This window comes from Melanotaenia boesemani, chromosome 16 (genome assembly GCF_017639745.1).
Source record: "Melanotaenia boesemani isolate fMelBoe1 chromosome 16, fMelBoe1.pri, whole genome shotgun sequence".
Lineage (NCBI taxonomy): Eukaryota > Metazoa > Chordata > Actinopteri > Atheriniformes > Melanotaeniidae > Melanotaenia > Melanotaenia boesemani.
Genome location: NC_055697.1, coordinates 3,779,752 through 3,797,405, shown reverse-complemented (window position 1 = coordinate 3,797,405; position 17,654 = coordinate 3,779,752). Strand labels below are relative to the sequence as shown.

General features: G+C 44.2%; 2 protein-coding genes across 3 annotated transcripts in view; one reads left to right on the top strand and one right to left on the bottom strand.

Annotated features, from left to right (window-relative positions):
• pcca (propionyl-CoA carboxylase subunit alpha) overlaps window positions 1-7,139 on the top strand; it is a 32,624-nt gene extending 25,485 nt beyond the window's left edge. For both annotated transcript variants that reach the window (XM_042010390.1, XM_042010391.1), the window contains 6 exons: window positions 699-801; window positions 3,431-3,529; window positions 3,604-3,657; window positions 5,421-5,561; window positions 5,826-5,903; window positions 6,498-7,139. In XM_042010390.1, coding sequence (XP_041866324.1) covers window positions 699-801; window positions 3,431-3,529; window positions 3,604-3,657; window positions 5,421-5,561; window positions 5,826-5,903; window positions 6,498-6,566 — 544 coding nt within the window. In that variant the 3' untranslated portion in view covers window positions 6,567-7,139. The remainder of the gene's footprint in view (window positions 1-698; window positions 802-3,430; window positions 3,530-3,603; window positions 3,658-5,420; window positions 5,562-5,825; window positions 5,904-6,497) is intronic.
• Window positions 7,140-8,631: 1,492 nt separating this feature from the next.
• The window catches only part of piezo1 (piezo-type mechanosensitive ion channel component 1), a 103,905-nt gene continuing 94,882 nt past the window's right edge, over window positions 8,632-17,654 (bottom strand). Inside the window, 6 exon segments of the mRNA XM_042010406.1 lie at window positions 8,632-9,245; window positions 13,060-13,201; window positions 13,878-14,067; window positions 14,733-14,812; window positions 14,898-15,020; window positions 17,392-17,564. Coding sequence (XP_041866340.1) covers window positions 9,123-9,245; window positions 13,060-13,201; window positions 13,878-14,067; window positions 14,733-14,812; window positions 14,898-15,020; window positions 17,392-17,564 — 831 coding nt within the window. The 3' untranslated portion in view covers window positions 8,632-9,122.

Below are 17,654 nucleotides of genomic sequence, written 5' to 3'. Positions count from 1 at the left end.
GTACTGTGGGGTGTAACAAAAGAGTTTTCAGGAAAAAAAAACAAACCTCCAAGCTCAGCTACAATCTGTCAAAAAATCCATCAAATCATGTGTTCTGGTCTGATGAGACCAGGGTTGGACTTTCTGGACACAGTTCCAAGAAAAAAAATACTTCAGTGAAACATGGTGGTGGCAGTATCATGCTGTGTGGTTGCTTTCCCTCAGCTGGATTTGCAGCTTTAGTCCAGCTGGTCTGAACCGGTCCGGATACCAGATTTACTCTTGGTCTAAAACCTTCAGGTGTTGCTAAAAAGCTGAAGCTGAAAAGGAATTTCGCTCTTCAAAATGACAAATCCAAACAGACGTCCTGATCAGCAAAAGGACGACTTCACAGAAGAAAAGAGAGTTTCTGGACCTCGTCCAGCCAGAACCCAGAACCTACATCTAACAGAAGATCTGTGGATGACCTGAAGAGGCCACAAGAACCAGAGATGTCCTTCATCTGACAGATCTGGAGCCAGTTTCAGATGAAGATCCATGATGGCAGACTCTCTGATAGGGAGTTGTTCAGGTTATTAAAGGTCACATTAAAGGAGGGAAAAACTGTGGAACTGGAAGTTTTTGCAGGTGTGACGACTTTTTCTGTCCACTGTGGCTGTGTGAAGGTAGAGGAGGACTTCCCCACCTGGTCAACAGAAATGTTTACTGATGTGTTTCAGGGTGTTTCCAGCTCCTGTAGACTGTTCCCACTGGGAGCTCAGTGTGGAGTTGGGAGGAGGACACCATCATGTGGACATTTCCAGATCAGGAGACATTTATACTGTGAGTATTTAATCTGCATCCATGAACTATTGGAGCATACTGGGACCAGTACAGTGGGGGGAGGGAGGCTACCAGTAGTGGCAGGGTGGGTACCAGCTGTACAGTGTAGTTTTTGTCAACGATGACGAATTTATTTCGTTGACGAACCTTTTTTTCATGACAATAACGAGACGGTGACGAGTTAAAAATGGTTTTCTGATGGCGAAAACATGACGAGATGTTTGTGAGATTTTGTTGACGAGACGAACATGTTCAAGGGCTGATTGTCCGACATTAAAAACACGACATTTCTGCCTGTTGTGAGCGCAATCTGTCAGTCAGCAATGCTGCTGCATCTTGACAAACACAGACAAGCAGTTTACTCATTCATAGATGAATCATGGCGGCAGCGTCAATGAAACGATACATGGACATATTTTAACTATAATCCATCATAATTTCACTGACAGACCAGGTCCAGTTGAGCATGTGTTCCTCATCCTTTGCTCATATTTTGGACATGTGTGTGTTCAGGGTGGAGTTTTACACTTCAGAAAATTCTCAGAAATAAAGCCACAGTTACCAAAGTCAGGATGTTGTTGCTCTTTGCTTTTTTTTAGAGTAACTGATTCCACAGTTAGAACTTTATCTGTACAAAGCAGAACCCTAAGTAGATCAGAAAGTATTTTCTGTTAGCTGGAAAACCTTCTAAGTTTAAAACCATTTATTTTAATTATTGATGAAAATAACCAAACAACAAGCTCACAATGTGTTTCTTTATGTTGAACTTATAGATCTGCTATTTTCTTGTGTGACATGTTTGTATGATGAATTGGGCATCAATTCATGAAAAAAGGTGAAATACAGAAATAAAAGGTTTCTGACCAACAGCAGTTAAGTAACACGGCAGCTTTGCTTCCCTGTTGATGGGAAAGTCTCGGCTAAAGCTTTCAGTCTGGTAAAGGATCTGGTTATTATGTAAAAGTATTAATGTTAACTGGTTTTATGAATTACTTGTTATAACCTGTCAACCTTGATTCCACCTTTTAATACGTATTATTGACCTAAATTAATTTGTTAAAAGACTAATACTTCTTTTATTTGACAAAAACTAGACTAAAATCTTTTGGAGTTTTCGTCGACTAAAACTATCAAACTTAAAAATGACTAAAATGTGACTAAAACTAATAAGCATTTTCGTCCTGAAGACTAAAACTAAGACTAAAACTGAGATGCTGCCAAAAACAACACAGCAGCTGTAGCAGGTGAGTGTTAGCAGTGGAGGAAGCTATCAGTGGTGGCTCCCAGAAAAAAAATAAATAAATAGGAAAAAAATGGTAGGAACACAATTAACATTAAAAGAAGAGATCAAAACATCAGGTTAAGAACATAAACATTACTACATTAAATAAAATAGGACAGTAAAATAAATAATATAAAAAAGAGTAACACCTACTGATGACGTTTAAAGCCAGACTAAAGAGATTTATCTGATGTTCAAACTCTCAGCTGCTCAGGTCTTCAGGTAGGCTGTTCCACAGGTGAGAGAAGAAGAATAAAAACACTGTGTGTTACGACCCGGCTCGGCTAAGGAAGGAGGAAGTATTAAACAAAGATGCCCTGATGTAAAACTAAGTAGCAGACAATTTATTTTTTGATGGCAGATGGACAAATAACAGAAAACAAGAGGGATGGGCAGGTAGTGCTGCTCAGATCAAACTAATAAAACAGAATGGACTAACCAAAGTAAAACAAACACTGACAAACAAGATAACAAACCAGACCCAAGGGGCCAGACACAGTTCAATATACACAGTAGTTCCACAAAAGGCAACCAGAGCAGAACCAGAACCAGACTTCAGCAGCAGCGATTGGTCCAGAGGGCAGTAAACCAGGGAGCAGGTGAAAGCAGGTCTTTCTAGCCGCCTTCCAGTCTTTATTCAAAAGCGCTCCCTATTTCTACAGTTGTTGTACTCGTTTTCATTCTTCTTCTGCCTTTTTGTTCCCTTCCTGATCCTCTTCTTCTTCTCTGGTTTGTTTCTTTTGCTGGTCGCATGTCAGCTATTCTGCACCATCGCTAAGCTCCCTGAAAACGGGCCAGATTACGCACATAACCAACGCAGAATTCATCCGTCTTCTAATTTAAGCATAAATTGGCTTTATGTGCTTTAAAAACCAGCAAAAAGCAACCAGGGAGCCAATGCAGAGACTTTAAATAATGGATAAATACATATTTCTATCATGCCTGAATTTACATCAAGGTTAAAGTATTTCCCACTTAAAGAAGCTCTAGTGAAAACTTCTTAGCCCACCTTGTTAGTCTGACGGACGGACGGACGAAGTTAATTAATAAATGAATGAATTCTGGATACCAGGAACCAGTTCAGAGATTAAACCTTTCCTGGAGGACCTAGAAGGAGCTTTGATGTCAGATCAACATTTCCAGGAATCTAGATCTGAACTGGGGTCTGAACTGGGATCTGAGCCGAGGAACTTGGACGTCTTACTGATGCTGGATTGTTTGTACTGGTGAGCCTGTAAGTCACATGACTGAAGGTGGATGTTCTCTGAGGAGGTGTCCTGCTGCACCAGAGCTGAAGCAGGGTTTCAGCATGTGGTGGTGATGTATGAGCCTTCATCCTCTCTGCAGGTGGAGGTGGATGGAGGAAAGGTAGAAGTCAGTGGACAGTGGAACCTGGCCTCCCCTCTGCTGCCCATCACCGTCAACGGTTCAGAGCGGATGCTCCAGGTAACCTCCAGAGCCCCTACACATTAAACTGCAGTTAAATTCTAGTCAGTTCATTCCTGCTCTTCTTGTTTCAGTGTCTGTCCAGAGAAGCTTCAGGGATCATCGTCCTGCAGTACATGGGGACCCTGGTAAGACTGCTTAGACCCCAGTAAGACTGCTTAGACCCCGGTAAGACTGGTTAGACCCCAGTAAGACTGCTTAGACCCCGGTAAGACTGCTTAGACCCCAGTAAGACTGCTTAGACCCCAGTAAGACTGCTTAGACCCCGGTAAGACTGCTTAGACCCCAGTAAGACTGCTTAGACCCCGGTAAGACTGCTTAGACCCCGGTAAGACTGCTTAGACCCCAGTAAGACTGGTTAGACCCCGGTAAGATTGGTTAGACCCCAGTAAGACTGGTTAGACCCCAGTAAGATTGGTTAGACCCCAGTAAGATTGGTTAGACCCCAGTAAGACTGGTTAGACCCCAGTAAGACTGGTTAGACCCCGGTAAGATTGGTTAGACCCCAGTAAGACTGGTTAGACCCCGGTAAGACTGGTTAGACCCCGGTAAGATTGGTTTCACCCCGGTAAGATTGGTTAGATCCCGGTAAGATTGGTTAGACCCGGGTAAGACTGGTTAGACCCCAGTAAGACTGGTTAGACCCCAGTAAGACTGGTTAGACCCCGGTAAGACTGGTTAAACCCCAGTAAGATTGGTTAGACCCCAGTAAGACTGGTTTCACCCCGGTAAGATTGGTTAGACCCCGGTAAGATTGGTTAGACCCCGGTAAGACTGGTTAGACCCCGGTAAGACTGGTTACACCCCGGTAAGATTGGTTAGACCCCAGTAAGACTGGTTTCACCCCGGTAAGATTGGTTAGACCCGGGTAAGATTGGTTAGACCCCAGTAAGACTGGTTTCACCCCGGTAAGACTGGTTAGACCCCAGTAAGATTGGTGAGACCCCAGTAAGACTGCTTAGACCCCGGTAAGACTGGTTAGACCCCAGTAAGATTGGTTAGACCCCAGTAAGACTGGTTTCACCCCGGTAAGATTGGTTAGACCCCGGTAAGACTGGTTAGATCCCGGTAAGACTGGTTAGACCCCAGTAAGATTGGTGAGACCCCGGTAAGACTGCTTAGACCCCAGTAAGACTGGTTAGACCCCGGTAAGACTGGTTAGACCCCGGTAAGACTGCTTAGACCCCGGTAAGACTGCTTAGACCCAGTAAGACTGGTTAGACCCCGGTATGACTACTTAGACCCCGGTAAGACTGCTTAGACCCCAGTAAGACTGGTTAGACCCCGGTAAGACTGCTTAGACCCCGGTAAGACTGCTTAGACCCAGTAAGACTGGTTAGACCCCGGTATGACTACTTAGACCCCGGTAAGACTGCTTAGACCCCTGTAAGACTGCTTAGACCCCAGTAATATTGGGCTCACACCAAACAATTTTCATGATTGCAGACTAAAAGGATTTTGCTGGTGTTCTAATTCCTGTTTCTGCTTTTGTCAGAGCTCATCTATTGGTTGTTGATTGTGTTTCGTCATTGCCACTTTTGATAATATCAAACACGTTTGATATTGTCGCAGATCCAAGACTAGAGAAAGATTGACGTTAAACAGCACAGATTACCAGCTTAAACCTAACGACAGAGATGACAGGAGCGCTGTTACTCTTAGGATTTCCTAAAGACTTCTGTTTTTATTCTGCGACCATGAAAATCATTTGGTGTGAGCCCAGCATGAGACGGCTTCCACCCAGGTAAGACTGCTTAGACCAGGTTGATGACGGAAACCTGTCCATAGGGATGTTTTCCAGCCACCCTGGACATCAGGAGGAGGCATACCTGCTGATGGCTGCTTTCCATGCTCCTTGTGCTCCTCCTGCTCCTCATTCTGTTTTCTGCAGTTTAGGGTCCGTGTTCTCTCCAAGATGGCGTCAGAGCTTAACTCCTACATGCCAGAGAAGGTTCCTGAAGACACCAGCAGCATCCTGCGTTCTCCAATGCCAGGAACGGTGGTGGCCGTGTCCGTCAAACCTGGAGATACGGTACCCGTTCCTCCTCTCTCTTCAGCTCTTCTACTCCCCGCGGTGTTTAGTTTGTAGACCGGATATGAACCGTGTTTAAGGGAAGGAGAGGACATCAGAGTCTCTAACTGGATGACAGCTGAGCTGCAGGCTGCTCTGCTGCTGTTTCCATCTGTGATCCAGACTCACACTCCAGCTCTGAAAGGACCAAATTCTCCTTCATGAATATCCTGGTTTTCCTGAAATCTGCAGATGTTTTAAGGTGAAGCTTCTGTGTGGTTGCAGGTTGCAGAGGGTCAGGAGATCTGTGTGATCGAAGCCATGAAGATGCAGAACAGTCTGACGGCTGTCAAACAAGCCAAGGTAACACCCTGATACAGCCTGAACAACACACGAGACCACCTCACTTTATTCCTGCCTCAGCATCTCTGAGCTTTATCACCAACACTGGAATGTTTGAGTGGTTGAACTTGTGTTTGTTGTGTTTTCTATTTTCTGGAATGACTGTACGTAAACGAGCTGATGTGCAGGGATGTCAGAGCCATGCTGCCCGGCTGGTGGTTCACACAAGATATTTACCCTCATTTAGCCAGAACAGTCTACAATAAACATTTTCCTGGTAAACTCATCTGCTTCTGTCTGAGGTGAGATGGATAGAAACCAGGTGGTCTTCTTGTCCATCATACAGGTGGTACTCAGCAAGGCTGATGTCTTCTGAGGAAGCATAAACTGAGGCAGCGCTGTTGGGTTCATCAACACTGGAGTCTTTAAAAGATCAAATCTGAGAACTGATACTTTTGATTGTCTCTTATTTGTCCAGAGCTGTATTTCAGGCTGGTGTTAGTGTATCAGCTGTAGGGACAGCCGTTCCTCCTCCTCCGTCCCTGCCCCTGATCCAGTCTAACGCTGATTTAATCAGGTCAAGCAGCAGGTGGTTAACTGTGTTTCACCTTCCAGGTGAAGTGTGTCCACTGTAAGTCGGGGGAGACGGTGGGCGAGGGAGACCTGCTGGTGGAGCTGGAATAAAACAAACCTGATGGGAGGAGGACGGATGAGATCGGATCCTGGATTCGTCTCCCCGGTTTTCAGTCAACTCTTCACTTGCTGCTGATGACGTACGGGTTGATGTGTTGAGGAAATCCTGCAGCTTCCTTCCTTCCTTCCATCCACCTCTGTTGGACGTCATGTGGACAGATAGATTAAAGAACATCATTCAGATAAAGTTGTTGACTTGTTTTATGAACTGACTTTAGTAAACACTTAGTCCTCTTTTTTTCCACAAAGAGCTCCTCCCACCTGCTGTCTGGCTTCATCAGAGGGTTAAAGCTCTTCCGTGTTTTATGGCTTCAGGACATCAACATGCACATGTGCACAAACCAGTATGAACTCAGGAAGGTGTCCTGAGGAGGCAGAAGTAACGTGATGCAGGAAGTTCTGACGCTCACGGGAGACGCTTTCCTCCACTTGTTTGTGTGGATGTTGATGAAGATGTCAGACATGGACCAGCCTGCAGCTACCGAGCTAACGCTAACACCTCACCACTGTTGTGATTTTCTTACCTGTTAAATTCCTGGTTAACAAATAAAAGTCTGTCATGCAGTGTTTGCTGTCTTTTTCTGGAGGGATAATCCGTACAATCATCTGAGCTGTGGGTCCTGCTTCATGGACAGATGTCCTGCTCAGTCTCAGCCACTACATTTGGTTGGAAATTGAATGTTGGACACATTTCTAGGCCGTTAATCTCTTTTGGCTCAGAGAACTGGTCAGTTTGTGAGGTGGGTCCTCATTTTCAACACAAACTAGAGGTGACTGACTTCAGCAGATGTTGCTCTCCATGTACGTTCCAGCATGGAGGAGATGGCGTTCACATGACTGCTTCCGTCAGGGATCCAGCTTGAACCTGCATTTGTCAGATGAAAAAGACTTTACATATGATATTGATCTCCGAGAGAATTTATAAATGTGCAGTGCTTTTTCTTTCATTATTTATCATTGAAATTCAATCCAGCTTTATTTGTATAGTGCCACTTCACAACATCATCTTAGGGCTTTACAGAAAAACCAGTTCCACCCAATTTATAATCAGTAACAGCCTAGTTCAGGAAATCTTGACTTCAGTCCAATCCCCCATCCCGAGCTGCACGAGTGGAAAGGAAAACCTCCAGCCATGAATTTAGTCATTCGACATGTTAGCGATTCATTAAAATATCGTAAGTTTAAATAAGTTTTATTTATTTTTCCTGTGGCCCTACTCTCCATCTAGTTCCACGATGTTTGACTGGTGGATTTTTCATGAAACACCCTTCAGTCATGATATTCCTCCACCTCAGCTTTGGATGTGACAATCATCATCAGCTGAAGAGGCAGAAGTATCTGGAAAATCATTCAACACAAATATGTAGGAGGGAATCAGAAAAAATGAAAACATGTGGTATGAAAAATACATGACAAGCAGAAAAGATCCAGATTTTTATTGTCCAAACACATTACAGAATCTCAGTGAGTCATGTGACACATCAGCGACCTGAGCAGTGTAGTTTACGTTGACATCTGCATCAGCAAAGGAAGGAAAGAAAACACTGAAACCAGAAGAGGTCCAGACCTGTCAGAGGCTAAAACTGTTTGAACTAAGATGAGTCAGCGTTTTAGTGGGATCAGCTGGTTTTCTCAGCTGAATATTTCAGACTAAAACACTGTCCGGATTAATGCTGCTGAACTGCGTCTGGGATTGTTCTTTGGCCATGGTCATGTGATCTCAACACAGCTGAACATGTGTTTGCTCCTCACGCCTCCATCATGAAAACCATTCTGATCCTCCTCCAGCGGACGTTCAGTGACTCAGCGAAAACATCAGCAGCCGTCCTGAAGACACTTCACAGTGAAGCAAAAGCTGAGGAACCAGTTTGAAACTGGTTGGTTTCCAGCTGGAGCATTTCTAGTGTTGCTAATCAGATATTTTCTGACATTACAGTCAGGAACCGCTACAGTTTGGAACAGCAAAAACATTTTTCATATAAAACCTGTGAAGCTCACATCTTCAAGTGTCTGGAAGGATCACCACATCTGTAAACAGAATAAATATAGTTCAATATTTTCATATTTCTATGTTTGATTTATTTCCCAGGAAGCCCAAACTTTGAGTTTGACCTGAAACCCACCCTGAGGGGGTTTATATCACATGATCAGACATAAACACACTTAAACAGGTTTTACTGTTTGTTACAGTCATCAGATCAGACATGTCTAAGACACACCAGACAAATATCATGGGGGGAAGAGCTGATTTTGCTCTCGTGGGATCTTGCGTGCAGTCCTGCTACAGGAGTGGACGCAATGGCGCTACCAACCCCACCCACAGTGGGATGGATACTGGACTGAGTTCAGTTTGATCAAAGTAGTGCAGCAGCAGCAAACATACAACAGGATGAGTCCAGCAAGATGGAGGAGATGTGTCATTTCATCTGTTTTACATCTTTTAAAGTGTCTCCTGGACAGTGAGGCACTTGGATCAGAGCAGAAAGTTCTTCAGAGATCCTCCATGTGATGTCCACCAGGCTTCACATATGAATCAGGAAGTCAGCGTCAGTCCTGGTCTCTGGTGTGGACTTCCCTAGTCCATTTGATCATTGTCTCTGGAGATCGATAGAGGAATATGAGTTTGGAGTAAAGCTCCTCTTCCAACTCTAGCTCTCCAGTCTCACGCACCTGAAAACACAGATTATATAAGAAAATGCTTTAGAACAGGGGGATCAAACATATGGTCCGTGGCCCAAGGCCAGCCAATTACAGCAGTGGTTCCCAAAGTTTTTGAGCCTCGACCCCCAAGATAACATACGTTAGTATTTGCAACCCTCCACCGATGACTGAGTGGTTAATTGTGTAAAATATCAAACAGATCTTCCTGCAGCCATCCAGAATCTTCATAAATAAAGAGGATCAAGTGCTTTCTGGAGGATTATGTTAACAATTTTGACAAATCAGCCATAGGCCAGAAATCCACTCACGGCCAAGTTCGGATTTTTAATATAATAATTTGTTATTTATGCATTTAAAAAAAGTTAAAATGTTGATTTGACAGATTAAACTCTGCATTAATGTGGTAATTTGACAGCCCTAATAAAAATCCTAAATTTATTTGGTAAATGTAGGCTATATTTTTTGTTTTACAATGATCTGGATCGGTTGGGGGGTCGGTTTTGGAAAGGCTGCACTAGAGGATCCAGTCTGGCTTTTTTTTTTATTATTATTCATGCAAACGCGTAAAAAAACAAAGAGGAGGCATCCTGACCAGATGCCCGAACCACCTCATCTGGCTCCTCTCGATGGAGACTCTACTCTGAGCCCCTCCCGGATCACCAAGCTTCTCAGGGTAGGAACGTAGATCGACTGGTAAATCGAGAGCTTTGCCTTTTGGCTCAGCTCCTTCTTCACCACGACAGACCGATGCAGAGTCCGCATCACTGCAGACGTTGCACCGTTCTGCCTGGTGATCTCCCGCTCCATCCTTCCCTCACTTGTGAACAAAACCCCGAGATATGTGAACTCCTCCACTTGGGGCAGGACCTCACTCCCGACCCGAAGAAAGCACTCCACCCTTTTTCGGCTGAGGACCATGATCTCGGATTTGGAGGTGCTGATTCTAAACCCGACCGCTTCACATTCAGCAGCGAATCACTCCAATAAAAGCTGAAGATCGCGGCCCAATTAATCCAACAGAACCACATCATCCGCAAAGAGCAGAGACCCAATCCTGAGGCCACCAAACCAAATCCCCTCAACACCTCGGCTGCGCCTAGAAATTCTGTCCATAGAAGTTATGAACAGAATCAGTGACAAAGGGCAGCCTTGGCGGAGTCCAACCCACACTGGAAACAAATTTGATTTACTGCCGGCAATGCAAACCAAGCTCTGACGCCAGTCATACAGCTCGTACAAGGGGGTCCAGCACTCCATACTCCCATGCAGGCACATGTAGACTGGTTGAGCGAACTCCCATGCCCACTCCAAGACCCTGAAGAGAGTAGAGTTGGTCCACTGTTCCACGACCGGGACGAAAACCATACTGCTCCTCCTCAGTCTGAGGTTAGACTATTCGACAACCCTCCTCTCCAGCATTCCTGAATAAACCTTAGCAGGGAGGCTGAGGAGTGTGATCCACTTGTTGGAGCACCTACCTGGGTGAATGGTCAATCTGTTGTTTTATTAGTTTATTGTCAGGGAGGCATTAGCAGGCAGTCTGCAAAATAGTGATAGATTTAATTTCTCAACAAACAAACGCAAAGTTGTTGTGTAATTTAGTAATAGGTAAGATAAGGACCCTCTGTTTTAATTATTATCCATTCTATTCTAAGGGAAAAAAAAAAGTTTTCTGTCTGTATTAATACTAATTGGAGCATGTGATGTGGTGTGTTTATGAGTTTGAATGCACTTGCTATATACTGAAAAACTAAATTGAATTAGGAGTGGGGTGGTGGTGAGTGAGACACATAGAAATACATTTTAAAAGTAAGACTTAACTATTTAAGACCCCCGGGGTCCTGCCACCAAGGTGCTTTTTAACCACCTCAGCGACCTCAGCCCAAGAAATGGGAGAGCCAACGCCAGGAGGCCCAGACTCTGCTTCCTCATTGGAAGACAGGTTGGTGGGATTGAGAAGGCCTTCGAGGTACTCCCTCCACTGCCTCACAATGTCCCGAGTCGAGGTCAGCAGCCCCTCATCCCCACGTACACAGTGTTGATGGAGCACTGCTCTTCCCTCCTGAGCCGCTGGATGGTGGACCAGAATCTTGTTGAAGCCGTCTGGAAGTCATTCTCCCTGGCCTCTCCAAACTCCTCCCATGCCCAAGTTTTTGCCTTAGCAACCGCCAAAGCTGTGTTCCACTTAGCCCGCAGATACCCATCAGCTGCCAAAAAGGCCCGATAGGACTCCTTCTTCAGCTTGAAGGCATCCCTTACTGCTAGTGTCCACCAACGCGTTCGGGGATTACCGCTACGACAGGCACCAACGACCACAGCTCCGGCTGGCCACCTTAACAATAGAGGCACGGAACACAGCCCACTCAATGTCCTCCGCCTCACCCAGGACATGGTTGAAGCTCTGCTGGAGATGGGAGTTGAAAATCTTTTTGACAGGGGACTCCGTCAGACGTTCCCAGTAGACCCTCACAACACGCTTGGGTTAGCCAGGCCTGACCTGCATCTTCCCCCACCATCTGAGCCAACTCACCACTAGGTGGTGATCAGTTGACAGCTCCACCCCTATTTTCACCCGAGTGTCCAAGACATGCGGCCGCAAGTCTGACGATACGACTACAAAGTTGATCATCAAACTGCAGCCTAGAGTATCCTAGTTCCAAGTGCACATGTGGACACTCTTATGCCTGAACAAGTTGTTCGTTATGGACAATCCATGACGAGCACAGAAGTCCAACAACAAAACACCACTCGGATTCAGATCAGGGGGGCCATTCCTCCCAATCGAGCCCCTGTAGGTCTCACTGTCATTGCCCACATGAGCATTCAATTCAATTCAATTATTTATTTCAGACTCACAAGTTGGTTCATATAAAAACAAACAACAAAACAAAACAGAAAGAAAAAGAGACAATGCATTGAAGTCCCCCAACGGAATCCCTGGAAGGAGTGCTCTCCAACCCTGCTCCAAGGACTCCTCCAAAAAGGATGGGTACTCTGAACTGCTATTTGGTGCATAAGCACAAACAACAGTTAGGACCCATGCCCCCTACCTGAAGGCAGAGGGAGGCTACCCTCTCATCCCAGAAACAATCCCAACATACAGGTGCCAAGTCGGGGGACAATGAGCATGCCCACACCTGCTCGCCGCCTATCACCAGGAGCAACTCCAGAATGGAAGAGGGTCCCGCCCCTCTCAGGGACACTGGTTCCAGAACCAGGAGACTCTAGGCCGCAGGTCAATGATCGACTTTGTAGTCGTATCGTTGGACTTGTGGCCGGATGTCTTGGACACTCTGGTAAATTTGGGATTAAATGTTTGCTTCGTTTGTAGATCCAGTTTTAATACACGTGTAAATGAGTAATTATGTAAATGAATGACCATGTAAATAAATTAAATATGTAAGTAAAAAATAAAATAAATCAAAATAATAATATAAAATTCAAATATAATGTATCCCAGCAATTAGCAGGCAAGAGCCAGGTCCACCTGGACAGGTGAGCCGTTCATCACAGGGCCAACACAGAAAGACAAAGAAAATGTAAATAAAATGTATTTACAAGTAAATTATGTATAAAAATGTGTAACTGGGGCTAAATGTTGTTGATGCGGCTCTTATTTTCTAAACGATTTCAGGTTGTTTTTAACGTTTTATAAAAGGACAGTTAATTAAATTTGAACATGTTGATAATGTACCTGAACTTCTTTGCAGTGAAAGAAGGAAAACATCAGAGGTTTAGTTTATTTTTAGGTTATTATGCTGTTATGTTACTGGAGACCAGACACTGATGATGGTTTTGTGTGTGTGTGGTCACATGAACTAACCAGGAAGATATCTGTGCAGAGCTTCAGGATGCGGTCAACACAGGGAAGCTCCTCAAACATGATTGAGTGGGAAATCTCACTGAAGAAGCCCCGGACAAACTTCCCAATGACCAGGACCACAGACACATACAGACCCATGATGCTGAAAAGAGAAGAGGTTTTACAGTCAGGCAACTCAGAACTGATCCTCACCCACCCTCATTACTCTCCACTACTGCTGTCGTCCACTCTGCTCGGTATTTTCAGGGATGCTAAAACTTCTCTAGTCTGATGGTTTTTTTTTAATGGATCTTTGTCCTCTCATCATGCAACTGGTTCAGACAGATGGCCGTCCTTCCTGGTTCGGCTTCTGCTGGAGCTTTCTCTCCACCATCTCCTAATGCAGATCAGAAGGATGGATGGATGGATACATGGATGGATGGAACTGGACAGCTATCAATCTTGTTTAATCTCTTTTTCATCATCAGCCACCAATAATCAGCTTTTCTTTGGATCAGCATCCATGAGGTGCTTTCCACGGAGCATTGAGGTAATCTGATGGTGGAGGAGGATGGAGCACTTTTCTATTGTTTTGAAAAGTTCTTGCTATAAAAAACATGCAAAGGTATAATTTCTAAACCCTAAAAATAGAACCAGGAGTTGTCAGATTTCCTAAATTAATTAATCCTAGATTAATCCTAAAACTGGAACCTTCCTCCTGTCCTTCCCAGCTGGTAATGTGTTTAACAGACTGGAAGGTCCCAGAGGTTGGTATGTGCCGTTGATGTATAAGCACCAGTGGTGGATATCCGCCCCTGTATGTGTTGCATGTTTCTTACCCGTATCCTGCCAGGAAGCCCAGACTGGGTGGGCTGACCTTGTCGTTGAATATGACCATGGGCAGGACGTCACAGGAGGCGGGGGGGCAGCCTGCAATGGCGATGTCCCACCATTCCTGGTTCCCAGAGCTGTTCAGAGATCTGTCACTCTTCAGGGACAGGGTTATATTCAGGTAATCATCTTCTTCACCTGAAAGACCACCAGTGTTTCATATATTCGAAACAGATCAGAAAATCAACTTCAGGTCACTGAAGAGGACAAAAATCTGCAGGATCAACGTGTTTTCTCTAAAAACCAAACAGGAAGTAGTAAAACGTGTAAGAGGTTAAATATGTCCCTGCAGCGGTGATGCACTGCTGGGATCTACACATCAGCATCAACATATAGGTCGACAGCAGTACAACACCCATCATCATCCTCTCTGACATCTTTCTTAACATCAGGATGAAGGCCACGCCTCCACCTCTGATCACCTGGTGATCTTCTTCTACTTGCTTCACCCAATCACGTCTGTTCATCTCATTCTCTCAACCCCACCCTCCCTATCCCTGTCCTCATTCATCCTATGAATAAGCCCCCTTCAACTAGAACTTAAAACTTAGGTTCTTGGGTCACCCCCCCACCCCGAGTCTCCTCTTCTTGGGACACCCCAGATGGACCAGAGAACTTTATCCAGAACTTCTCTCCATAACTTCATCCATACACTAATTAAACCAGTAAATCCAGACTGTTGAGGCTACTTACTGCTGAACAGCTGACAGGTGTTTTCAGACACTGAATGAATAAAAACTCAAACATCTCACTGTTGAGCTGTGTGGAACAGGCCCCGATAAGACTGATGAGTGAACTCTGACCTTTATACAGCTGACTGACTGGTTTCGCCTCGGCTCCGTTTGGGGCTCGGATGTAGTTTGGGAACATATTAGAAACCAGTCTGGGTAAGGGAAGAGGAAACATCAGTTTAATACAAATGTAAGTGTTAGAAAAACATGAAACCTCTTTTCCAGAGTCAAACCTACACTGGCTCAATCCGGTTGCCATCCAGTAATGCTGCCAGGTCTGTTCTGACTGGGTTGCCATGTTCCAGGTCTATGGAGTGTTTCTCAAAGGTGTGTTCAACTGTCCCACCTTTACCCAGGTCCCTGTCACCAGAAAGAAAAACATTTCAATCAAATTTGTAGTTAAAATGAAAGAAAAACTACATTTGAGCCTGAAATCACAGATAACGATGGATGAAGACAGAACCTGCTGCTCCAGCTGGCGTTAACCTTGTCTTCAGGAGGCCTATTTTTCCTGCCTTCTTTACAAAATGACATACCCAAAATAAATTACGTACATCTTCACAACTACCAGGACTGTATGTATAATCCTGGTCTCTACAGAAAGCTGAGACAAAAGAATAATAATATAGAAGTGTCAGAATCCAGATATGTGTTACTGTGTCAGAGTAAATTCAGCTGGAAAGCAGTAGAAAATGTAAATGTTATCTCCTCCTAAAAGAAAACCGCATTACTTTCTGTGGAAACCAGGCGATGGCAACCCAGTTCATTTGGGACTGAGTAAAGTAATCCTATAAGTAAAATAGCCCTAGGAATGAGTAAAGTAATACTAGAAATAAGTAAAGTAATCAGAACTGAGGAAAGGAATCCAAGGAATGGGTAAAGTAGTCCTAGGACGGAGTGAAGTAATCCTATGAATGAGTAATATAGTCTTCGGAATTAGTAAAGTAATCTAAGGAATGGGAAAAGTAATCCCATGAATGAGTAATATAGTCCTTGGAATAAGTAAAGTAATCCTAGGAATCAGTGAAGTAATCACAAGACTGAGTAAATTAATCCCAGAGATGAGTACTATAGTCCTAGGACTGAGTAAAATAGTGCTAGAAATGAGTAATGTAGTTCTAGGAATGACTGAAGTAATCATAGGACTGAGTAAAGTAATCCAAGGAATGAGTAAAGTAATACTATGAACGAGTAAAGTAGTCCTAGGAATGCGTGATGTAGTTTTAGGAATGAGTGAAGTAATCCTAGGAATGAGTCAAGTAATCCTAGGATGAAGTGAAGTAATACTATGAATGAGTAATAAAGTCTTAGGAATTAGTAAAGTAATCCTAAAATTACGTAAAGTAATGCCATGATGAATAATATAGTCCTAGGAATAAGTAAAGTAGACCTAGGAATGAATAAGCATCCATCTGCATAACATTCCAGAGGAACTTGATAACCAGTCATCCAAGGCCAGTTCAGGGAGCCAGATTAAGATAACAGGGTCGGTTTTCACCCAGCTGAGCCGACAGCTTCTCCAAGTTGGTGTCAATCCCGCGTACAAGTTCCGTAACCACAACCAGCTTGCCAGTCTGAGCTAAAATAGCATCCAGTTTACGATTAAGCTCCTGGAGCGCTACAGTCTGAGTGTTCAAAGTTTGGCACACACCAGCATAAAAGTCCGGCAGCTTGCCAGTGGCCGCCAACAGTGCCCGAATGTTGCCATACACCAGGAAACCGCCCGCTCCAAACAGCAGACACCCAGTTATCATGAATCCAATTGTGTAGATGACCTCTGCGTTCTCCACAGAAAGAAGCGACAGACACATGACCTTCCACACCCCCAAGAGTCCCGTCATGTATCCAGCCGCGAATGTTCCGCAAGGACAAGGGGGCTTCCCTACGCCCATTTTTCGGTTCAAATAAATTCGGTCAATTGCATTGAGAGACCAGCTGATATAGTCCTAGGATTGAGTAAATCAGTCCTAGGAATGAGTAAAGTAATCCTAGAGATGAGTAATCTAGTCCTAGTAAAGTAGTAGTGAAGTAGTACTAGCAATGAGCAATGTAAACCTAGGAATGAGTAAAGTAATCATAGAACTGAGCAAAGTAATCCAAGGAATGGGTAAAGTAATCCTAGGAATGAGTTAAGTAGTCCTCGGAATGAGTAAAGTAATCCTAGGAATGAGTAAAGTAATAATTGAGTAGGAACTGTGCTATACTAGGAGGCAAAAGTGAACCTGAGCAGGTTTCCAGGTGTTTAATAGAGGTGTTACGCAGGTAAATATCTCAGGAAGACATCAACCAATGATGATCATGGTCAGAGTCAGGAGGATCCAGGGATAACCCCACAGTCACCTTAAAAACACCATGACGATCCAGAAAGAAGTGAAGCCCAGATAGTCTATGATAGGAAGCGTGCATCCTTCACTATAAAACCTCCTTCATCTCCATGGAAACCAGTAGAACCTTTATGGTTCATTTCAAACAAAGGCAGAGTCATCGAAGAACACATTAGCAGAGTTTTCAGAGCTGGAATCAAACTTTTCACCACAAACAGCAACAGTAAGACCTGGTTCTGGTTTTTCAGCTTTTTCTATTTTCAGAGTTTCTGTCCCACAGTGATGAGACAGACGTCTTTGTAATGAATGAATGGCCTTAATTAATCTGTCAGAAACTTCCCATCGACGTTACATTGCTTTGCTGGTAATAACCTAAAACCGTTTTTCTTTGGCAGATAAAGTCTGACCTCTGAAAATTCCAGGCGAGCCGTAGTGTGACATCAACAGTACTATTGAGCAGTTCTTTGATGAGTTCCTGTCTGCTCGGGGGACTGATCCTCCAGACTGATCCTGAGCTTCCTTCAATCATGGCTGTCACAATGTCCTCATAACTGTAGAGAGTGATGAACTGCATGGCCACCTGAACGTGAGAAGATACAAAACTCAGCAAGTAAATTTAGAAAGAATTTACTCTGACAATATGACAGCTGTTAGTTTGGCAGGACTGTCT